The sequence below is a fragment of the Myxocyprinus asiaticus genome, chromosome 16 (genome assembly GCF_019703515.2).
Source record: "Myxocyprinus asiaticus isolate MX2 ecotype Aquarium Trade chromosome 16, UBuf_Myxa_2, whole genome shotgun sequence".
Taxonomy (NCBI): domain Eukaryota; kingdom Metazoa; phylum Chordata; class Actinopteri; order Cypriniformes; family Catostomidae; genus Myxocyprinus; species Myxocyprinus asiaticus.
In genome coordinates, this window is record NC_059359.1 from 29,518,875 (window position 1) to 29,529,534 (window position 10,660).

General features: G+C 40.0%; 1 protein-coding gene across 1 annotated transcript; it reads right to left on the bottom strand.

The window, feature by feature from the left end:
• Positions 1-1,611: 1,611 nt before the first annotated feature.
• On the bottom strand, positions 1,612-10,560 carry LOC127454240 (zinc finger protein 865-like). The gene is made up of 3 exons (XM_051721303.1): positions 9,778-10,560; positions 6,073-8,998; positions 1,612-5,950 (listed from the first exon to the last, which is right to left on the bottom strand). The coding sequence occupies exons 2-3, from the start codon at positions 8,099-8,101 to the stop codon at positions 3,555-3,557; spliced, it is 4,425 nt and encodes a 1,474-aa protein (XP_051577263.1). The 5' UTR covers positions 8,102-8,998; positions 9,778-10,560; the 3' UTR covers positions 1,612-3,554.
• Positions 10,561-10,660: the final 100 nt, after the last annotated feature.

A 10,660-nucleotide genomic window follows, 5' to 3' on the forward strand; every position in this document is an offset into this window, starting at 1 on the left:
TGCAGCTATTGGCTGAGCGAAAATAGTCTCCTCCCCTCTCACCCAACCACTGGCTACTGTTAAGAACATCGATCCGCCCACACCTCCCACCCATGCTCCCAGCCGCGTGAGAACACAGAAACTGCGTGCATCCAGGGGAAGAGTGGCGCACACCCACTAAGGATTCAGGAATAAACGAAATAGATTCGCTAGGCTTGAACCTGGTGAACCCCTCACGAGAGAATGAAAGTATTCAAATGCTCAATGCAGGTCTTATGATTCCAAAACCCAAACTATTATGTTTGCTTTCATTATTACTAAATATATAGCATAACTACAATGAATGAATTAATAAAACCATTAGAATAAAAACAGTTTTACTCATAAGAATGAGATTAGACGGCATCTGCCAAGGACTTTATGTGTATGTCACTCTTTCCATCAAATACACACCAACAAACAACAGTACGTCAATAATCCGTCCCTGTCTCTCTTGCAAAGAAATCCATTCCATGTCTCCCTCGCGCGCGCACACGAGGACTTGTTTTCCAACCACTATCAGCGTTTAAATCCATGTGACAGTCGTGCTGCTGGGCCTCTTTCTTCGTACCATGGGTTCTTGGGTCACCTGCTGCCACCAACCGATCAACATGGTGAAAAGCAATTTCAGGTGCAAAACAAGGACTATAACAATCTAAACGGTTCTATAACATTTTTGGTTTGTATAGTGCATTATGCAGCGCATAAATTGGTTCATCAGCTACATTTTCAATTTCTTTGTAGTTCACTGTTGTGTGTGATATATTAAATTATACCTGTATTAACCCGTTCAGACCCGGTGTCCGGTCCAATTAACATAATTTTTCTCTGGTGTTTTTTTTTGTTTTTTTTAATTTTTTTTATGAATTTTGTTATTTGATATCACCCACACTACAAATATCACACATTCAAAAAATCTTCTATTGAAATGAAGCATGATGGCAAGTGACAGAAGGCAGAAGAATACTGCAAAATTATAACTTTTGATTTATATCTTAAAACTCCATAAATAATATTTTGAATGTTTTAAGGTGAATCTGAGAGGTAATATTAGAAAGAAATAACATAGTATCATATTGAAGAGTTAAATTTCCAACACATTTAAAAAAAAAAAAAAAACAACAACAAAAAAAAAAACACTTTCCATAATGTACAGTGTTTGACAATGTAAGCAAAACTGCAACATGTAATTTTTATAAAAATCCTCTCACCAATCTTCACCAAAACTGAGTCAGATTATCTTCAGACTATGCATCATAAAAGTTATCAAAAGGATATTTTGTTTTCAAAACCATTTGCCTGGAACAAGAACAGTAATATTGAAATTCTACTTAGGATCTCTCTTTGGAAACATGCCAAAGTTGTGGGTGCTGTGGCGTTGTGATTTAAAAAACGAGCTGGTCAATGAAAGGTTGACAACTTCAAACCCAGATAAAGTCAATTCAAGAGCCATCACCATGCAAGGGACATAGCTCTTGGAGATTGTCCCTGCAGTACGTGTATTGTAATGCTTGGCTCTGTAATCTTTTCATTTGCTACAGTTATAATATTTTAGCTTTATCTGTGTCCAACAATGAAATTCAAAATCAATAATTGAATTCCAGCAATTCGTTTTATATATAATACAAAGTTGTCTTATAACGTACATCAAAGACATAATTATTTGGATGTTACACATTTTTTTAACCAATATCAATTGTAACATAGACTTAAGAAATAACTATAAAAAATAATAGCAGTTTTTTTGTTTTGTTTTGGGAATGATTATTTATGATTGCATTTAGAAAAGAAATAAAGCATGGTCATATTTTTTATGTCCCTGGAACATAATTTGGGTTTAAATCGTTTATGGGTTTCATGGGGATAAATACTCAGGCACAGAACTATTCCCTTTACTAGAACAATAAATTAGTGCAATGTGTGTGAGATCACGATATTACCTACATGGGAATAAAGTGACATTGCAGCAACTGAATGAAGTACTAAATATTTAAACATTATAACAAAGATTTAACAGTGGTAATAAATCAACAACCTTTATATAAAATAAAAAATTCTGGAATTGATTAAATCGTAAAATATATTTGAATGCAAAATGCATATTTAAGCTTATTTTAATGCGAGCAAAAAAACAAAAACAAAAAACAAACATTGCAATAACATACCAATAAACGTGTACATGGAATTGACAAGGATATAACATTTGAACATTTTATTAAATGCTCGGGTATTATCAACAACCAGCTTAAATGTAAATAAAGTGATAGAAACATACTTATTACTTTTCTTCTTTTAAAGAAAAAAAAATAGGCTACAAGTAGTATGGCATCTCTACATAAATGGTGAGAAAATGTGGGATACTTTCATAGTTGGCAAGTGGACAGACTGCCACACATTAATACACTTGATCAAGACCTGATCTAAAGTGATAACTCCTACAATCACTCTTCCTACAACCTGAAGTGTAGCTATGAAGATAATGGACTTACACTTAAAAAAAAAACATAATAAAATATTGACACAATTAATATTACAGTACACTTATTCCCCCCCCCCCCCAAACTCTGTACATAACTGTTACTACTAATAAAATGTGTCCTTTTAATTGTCTCAATTTGGTAAGGCTTTTGCCACAAGTTAATTTAGGGCACAAAATCAGTCAATTCACTTCCTGCAATATATTTGTCCTTTGACTGGTTATGTGGAAAATATTTTGTCCTAAGTGCTGTCATTACCATCTTAATGCTAGTTTTCATTCCAAACAGTGGATACATCAAAACAGGGCATATTTTTGGGCAATTCTCTCTGACATTTTGAATTGTTAATCAGCATGTTAGTTTCTTTTAATTCTTCTATTGAGAGTTAAGGTACATTTTAAATTGTTTTTGTCATGTAACAATCAGAGTTCAGTCTCATTAATCAAACTGACCTTTCAATACATGGACAGCAATGTCCAACATGCAGTAATTTAAATATTCTTTTAAACAAAACACTCATCTTTATAGTAGGACCATTCTTTTCTCCTTCTAATACTGAATGCACTTTTTACATCAACAAAATCACATCTCCACACTTGCTCTAAGTGAACACCAACAACACATTATATATCAGAGACAGAATAATTCTACAGAGCATCTGTTGAGGAACAGTGAGCAACAGCCTACTGTTAGGATAAAGAACAATATTTGTCAATTCACTAATACTTTATCAATTGCCATTCAAGGAGCCAAGGATCATTTCATTATGAACAGGAGTTTCCTCTGAGAATATTGGTGTGAAATTTGGATAGATGGGTAGGCTAAGCCTTTCTTTAAAAATGCCTTTGATACATTTGTAAGTTTGTTGAGGGTGTTCATTTCTATGGGTGCAAGTTATGAGGAAATTTATTATGACTGCGAGAGAAAAGAAAAAGCTCTCATAACACACAAAGTCAAAGACTAAATTAGTATATGGGATATGCAGTCAAATATCTGAGTTTTTGTCAGGAAAATCCCCACGATCAATATCTCTCCTCAAACTGCATATGAAAATGTGATTTATGACAGAGGCTGATTGTATTCCATATGCAGGGCTGAAGAGTTCCCTTTACACTCAAACTTCCTGTATGTTGATCCCATCACTAATTTCACACAAAGAGCCCTCTTTTGTCGAAAACTAGCTAGCGTACCTCGACACACCTTCTTGTGCCTTGTGAGGAGCACTGCATTCCAGAAACGACAGGCACAATGTTTACAAGAAAATGCTCTGTTAGCTAAATGAGAGCTTCTGTGAATGAGGGCAGAGAGGAACTTGTGAAACTGTTTTCCACAAACTGGACATCTCAAACGATGCTGAAGGCCACTAACTCTGGGACAGTGTCTAGCTGCTATATGAACCTTAAGTGCTGCCTGCTGTGAGAAGGTAGCTCCAAGGCACAGAGGACAGGATCTCCGTTTCAGAGGAACTTTGAGAGAACGCAGCTTGTTAAGCTTCAGTCCACCTGGAAGGCCCAGTTCATACATGGCACTTCCTCCACTTCCTTGTCTAATTCTCACAAGCACAGCCATGTGCTTCTTAATTTTATGTTGCCTCCTACGTATTGCTCTCCTCCTTCTCCTTAGAAGTTTCCCACTCTCATTTTTCTGCCTTTCCCCAAGTGAGAGTTCCACATGTTCTCTCTCCACTCTTGCAGCTGGCATCCAATTGTAGCCTATCTCCCCTCTCTCTTCCCGTCTTTTTTTTTTTTTCTTCCGTCTCCTCAGCTCCTCTTGGCTTTGAAAAGTCTGGTGTTGTGTAGACTGAATCTCAGCTAAATGTTGCTGGGAGTTATGGTGCTGATGTGGCTGTGATGGAGGCAAGGCAAGGGAATGTACAGGTACGTTCGGATTAAAAGAATGTCCATGACCTGTTTGGTAAATGGGCTCACCCTTTACACCAGCATGTGGATGCTGATGGTTACAAAGAAGAGGCACTGAGGAACTTGAGGACAGAGAATGAGAATAAGTGGAGGCATTGGATGAAGAGGGGTGTGATGCATTGGCATCAGGTACATAGAAGAGAGAGGAGTAGCTTGCTTGTGGTTGAGGAGGAGGCTCCTGGGTATGAAGAACACCAACATGAGACTGTTGTTCGCCATGTGTGCCACTTGGTGGTGCAAGCTGAAGCAAAGCATTGGTAGCAGCTTCACTTTCAGATATCGAACCACCAACACTGTTATCTTCACTTGTGCTCCTCTGAGCTACTACCTGGCCAGTTCGTGTTAAGCCATGCTGAGAAAGCCTGTGTCTTGTAAGGCTGTTAGAGTACGCAAAAGCCTTCCCACAGACTTCACAAGAAAACAGCTTTTCACCACCACCCTCATGAACTGTTTGGTGATGTGCAGTCAAGTGAAAGTGATGGCGGAACGATTTCCAGCATATAGCACACGTGTAGAGTCTAGGAGGGGGCTGAGGATGTGATGTCTGTGGTTTGATGTCTTGAGTGTACGAATAGAATGAAGTAGAGCTGCCTTGACCCCCCTGTATCAAACTGCCACCACTGGATGGATAGCAGTTAAGATTTTCCCCACTTGGTGTTGTTGGCACTTCTTCCAATTCTCCTTTCTGGTGTAGCTTGCCATGTCTTTTAAGGCTCTGAGCATATCCAAAGTCCTTTCCACACAGAATGCATTTGTAGTTTTTCTCTCCAGAATGTACTGTGTGGTGCTTGCTTAGATGAAATGCCTCTCTGAAGTACTTGCCACACACAGAACAGTGGTGAGACTTTTCTCCAGTGTGTATTCTCTCATGCCTCCGCAAGGTCTCTCTTCTTGCAAATCCTCGACCGCAAACACTGCACAAATATGGTCTAACATCCCCACTAGGCCCAACTGGTCTGTGAGAAGACTGTCTTCTTTTTGTGGCCTCAAAACCAGCTACACCAGGTTCTTTCTTTTTGCGGGGTTTACGAGGGCGCTTGGGCTTTCCGCCAGGTTGCTGATTTGGTTGCTGGTTGAGGGCCACTGCACTCTGGTTAGCACTACCTCTGTAGGACTTGTCAATACCAGATGTGGAAGATGGACCACTAGGTGAGCCAAGGGGCCCTAGACCTAGACCTCCAAGTAATCCACCAATAATATCCCTTCGATCATCCCCTCTACCTCCACTGTGGGTAAGATCACCACTCATACAATTTGCAGCAGCAGCAGTGATGGCAGAAATGGCATTGTTTACAGAGCTAGTGACATCATCTTCTGAATCATCTAACAGAGATGAAAGGGGGAGATGTGGCTGTTGATGATGCTGCTGCTGGTTTTGGCTTTGTAGGTGTGGATGCAGAGTAGGAGCTAATGGTGCCTTCCTAAGTGCAGGCCCTGTCATGCTGCCACCACCACATGAGGATGTTTCAGAATACATGTTACCTTGAGAGCGCTGGTCCTTGTAGTCATCACTGAAATCATCACTCCCGTAAGAACCTGCACAACAGACTAAACAGTAATAATGCTATGCAAACAAATATTCACATCACAGAGTCTAATAAAAGTTTTGACTTTGACTGGGTTTACTAAAAATATATACTCTTCTACATGTTACTCACCCGCTGCATTAGTTGCTATTCCATCATGGGGGCCCCCTGATTTATTGTTCTTGCCTTCAACTATATTACTTTCATGCTTGGATCTTGGTGCACGTCCTGACTTGCCACATGTACCTGAGGCTGCATGGTTCAAAAGGGACGTACTTTCCCGAAAACAGCGTCCACAAGCTGGACAACGGAATGGTTTTTCTTCATGGATCTTTTCATGGCGGGTGAGTGACTCACGCCGATTGAAAGCACGACTACAAGTAGTGCAGGCATAGGGCCGAGCCCCAGAGTGGATGACACCATGTTGAAGGAGGTGCCCCTTTTTCTTGAAACCTTTGCCACACTCAGAACAATGAAAAGACTTGTCAGGACTGGCACATGAAGATGAGGCTGAACCATCTTGAGTAGAGTGGGGAATACTTGGATCAGCAGGATGCAGAACAGGGTTTACAATGTTACTTCTTGTGCCACTTGTGCCAGCTGTGGTTAATTCATGACTGCGTAGGTGCCTGCGCAAACTAGAGAGATGTGTGAAAGTTTTGCCACACTCACCACAATGATAAAGAGCTCTTTGTTCAGGCTGTGATTGAGGTGGCATGGAACCATGGTTGTCTGTTTTAGAGCCATTTGTCACCAAGGCTGATGCTGATGTACAAGATGCTGAGGAAGATGATAAAGCAACAGAAGAGGAGGATGTTAGGTGGGAAGGTGGGTCTCCACCAATACCTGACAAACCAACACTCTCACTTCCATCCAAGCCTGGAGTATTATCCTGGTTATGTCCCCCTGAAGTGCTACTGTGGGAGTTAGGGTTTGTAGAGCTGTTGCTACTGCTCTCAGGCTTTCTCTGTGGCAGGTAGCCAGCCATCGCTTTCTTTCTCCTACCACCACTTGCACCTCCTCCAGCAGCACTATCACCCTTTCCCTCCTCCTTGGATAAAGAAAGATGTAGAGGAAGAGGAAGTGGTAAACCGGCTTCCTGTTGCATTAGAGATGCTAGCTGGTTTGAGGAAAGCACTGGGATTCCTTGAAAGTCAAAACTTCCAAGTGAAGAGGGCTGGGAGGAGTGCAGTGGGTGGTGTGGATGTGGGTGAGACAAAGCATGAGGTGGCATTTGCTGCTGTTGTGGTGGTGGCTGTTGTGGCTGTGATAAAGTGGTTGAGTGACCATGAGTGTGTGAAGAATGAAGAGCAGTGGGTGGAGCAAGAGCTGAACTTGTTTCTCCTGCAGCTTGGCCCAGGCCAATACTAAGATGGTTGTGACTGCCTTGCTGTACTAAAAATTGTTCTAGACTGGAATTGGCTGGTACTCCAGAAAGAAAATACTGATTTGCTGCTAACATGCAGCTAAACTGCTGATGTAGGCTCCGGGCATCTGACTGAGATCCTGTCAACTGATGACCTAAAGTAGTTACTGTGCTACTGCTGGGAGGGTTATTGGAGGTTGAAACAGGAGATGGAGAGGAGGATGGCGGCCCAGGGGATGCATGTGGTACTGATAGGCAAGGATGCAATGGGGGTGGTGGTGGAACAGATGAAACCAGTCCTCCAATTCCCCCTGCAGTTCCTCCACTTCCACTACTGCTGGCAAAATGATCAAATCGCCCTACTGAATGCAACTGCTCTTGTGCAAGGGCTGCCTCAGTTGGATGAAATGAACGTAAAAACTGGGGATATCCACTTACATGACTTCCACCGCTACTACTGCTTCCAGACATTTTGCTTGATTTCCTCAAACTTTGAGAGGATGAAGACAGAGACTGCTGCTGTAGAGGTGGGGGAGGTGCACTCATTTTTGCAAAAATTGATGCGGAGTCCGAAAAGGCACTGCTTCTAGATCCTTGTAGTGGGCCTAAGCCAAGTCCAGACAAAATTGTCCCAGATGTCTCACCTTGCTGCTGTTGCTGTATCTGGTGTTGGTGAAGTTGCACTTGCTGTTGGTGTTGAAGTTGTCGATCTAATCCAAGACCTTTGAACTGATGGGCCTGGTGTCCACTCAGCATCTCTATGATGTCCACATTGTATTTTCCAAACTGGAACATCTCCCAGTTACTGAATCATTGGTGTGCAGGGGCAACACCTTCTGCTCTATAAGCAGCAACAATATTTCCACAGTGTTTTCCTAATGAGTTGTGGTCAGAAAAAGCAGTACCAATTTAAAAAAAAAAAAAAAAAAAAAAATGTGATAACTCGCAAGCGTGGTTCCACTTCACCTTCCATTTCACCAGTGTTTCGCATACTACCGTAGTTTCATTTTAAGCAGGCACTGCTCCATTCTTTAGCCAAGTATTCACAGGGTGAGACTGAGGCAATGAGCGGACATTTTTGTACTAATTGTAACATGAATGTGGAATTTCTGCAAAAAGTGGTTTCTTCTGATTTTTGAGTCTTCAATGTGATTTTACTGCTTAATGGCTGATAATGTCACTTAATGTAATGACCAAAATCAACTCCCTTTTGGCCTTATATTGGATCACAATTATATTAGTTTAGCTTTGCTATTAAGATTTTAGTCTTAATGTTTCATAAGAGTACAAAGACATATGGATTGGTAGGAAAATATGATGTAACAATCTCGTTTTCATATTTTGAGAAGAGCAATTGAAGTGCTTTATATGGTTTGCTCTCAGTAAAAAATACATTTAAAAAAAATCTACTTTCCTGGGTTACAGTTTTTTCAGTTTATGACCATCCCACAGTTAGATGGATTCCTCCAAATCCCATGGGCTAATTTCATATCTTCAAACAATATCTATTGATCCAAAATCCTTCTGGAAAAAAAAATAAATTAAAAAAAAAAAAAAAAAAAAAGGCCTACATCTCTGTTTCCTGGTTTCAATTATTATAATTTTCTTTTTTTCCATTGTTGGAAGCAAAATCCTCCTCTACCATTCTTGAGGTCTGTGAAAAAAATTGTTTTTCTGCTACTCCTCTTCTCACTGTGAGAGGAAAAAAGAACAATACGTTAAATGGTCCATTTTAAACACTGACACAATTAAATGCAGCATACCATCAGCATACATCTACATTCATAAAAACAACAAAGACAACAAAATGTTTCATTTAAAAAATAAATGACAACAACAGACAGTTTATTACAGCTGGCTTTTTTTTTTAAATGTTTTTTTATTTAATTTTTTACTTCTGTCAACAGAATTCTTACAATATTGGCACCTTTTAAAAAACTTTTTTCAGAGTTGCTTTTCTTTAACATCTCAACATTATTAATCACTTAAGATCTTCTCAATGTTTATTGACTTTTTCTGTGCTGAAAAGATGCTGAGTGCAGTGTGAATCGTCAGGCGTAGATGTGCATTTTTTTTTGTTGTTGTTGTAATTATTACATCTTCCGACTGCACCGCGAATCACTAAAGAAAAGGTCCATTTATACACACTGAGGGGGGTAATGGAAAATAGTCTACGAATGGGGGGTGACGTAATTCGAGAGCCAAGTGCTATGGAAAAAAAAAAACGATCTTCAGCGTAATAATGGACGCGAAATCTTTAAGCGGTGGGGCTATGTGTAACATTTAGCATGCAAAACAGCTGGCTAATATTACACATTCAGCAAGGAACACAGCTTAGTTTGCTATCAGAACATGATGCGCGACCTAACAACCGCAATCCACATAATGCATGAGCAAAACTGTCGTTATATTGTCCAATTAAATGCATCATATTCAAATCAAAGTCGAGACAATAAAATAGGCCTTTTTACCTATGCATCCATCTTTTAGCCTGGTCAAGATGAGCAGGGCCTGCTATACACTGTCCCACCCTGCCCCCCTCGCTCATGTACCTCAGCAGCTCTGCGTTTTGTTTTCCATTGGTTAGCCTTTTGCTACAGCTAGTTAGCAGACCCTATTTCCACTGCAACCGTGCTGCGATTGCATGAGACAGAGTGTCTCTTATATTGTAAAGCAGATGCAAGTATCGTTGTTATGTCCTGTGCAAATTATATCAAACCGTATTACGACCGATGATGTATTTATTTGTAGTTTTTTTCTTATTTTTTTTTTCTTATTTTTTTTTTTTTTTTGTAGGCTAAAATATGTTGGACGGTCTGTGTTGGTGTTTTAGAGAGGAACGAGTGACGAGTGAGCATTTAACATTGGTCGTTTCCGGACATGGAACACTTCCGGCTGCCCCGTCTTCTGTCCGCTATGTTCTCTCTATATATATGGTGCTGCGATTGCGTTAGTGTGAATTTTCGCTTCGAATCCAGTGCACTTATAATGTTAGCATCCTTACATATAGAATTTGAATAACGATAGGATTCGTCTCGCCTTTCAGCTGCACAAGATATACATTTAGCATTCAAGTACGCGATAACATTGCTGCTGTCATATTTGACTATATTAGCGAGCTAGCGTTTCCCGCCTCACAGAGATCACGAGCTAAATTCGAATTACTACTTTGCGCATATAATCCTGATATCAAATAATAAGTTAACTTATTATATTATTTCTGTAGTAATATGTTTGCACTTTAGTGGCCATTTTATTACATACTGACAACTCAAATTCAAAGGCAGGTTCTTATCAAAATGGCTGCCTTGGAATGTTGTCTTATTTCCAAATTTATACTGGATGGAAAAGGAC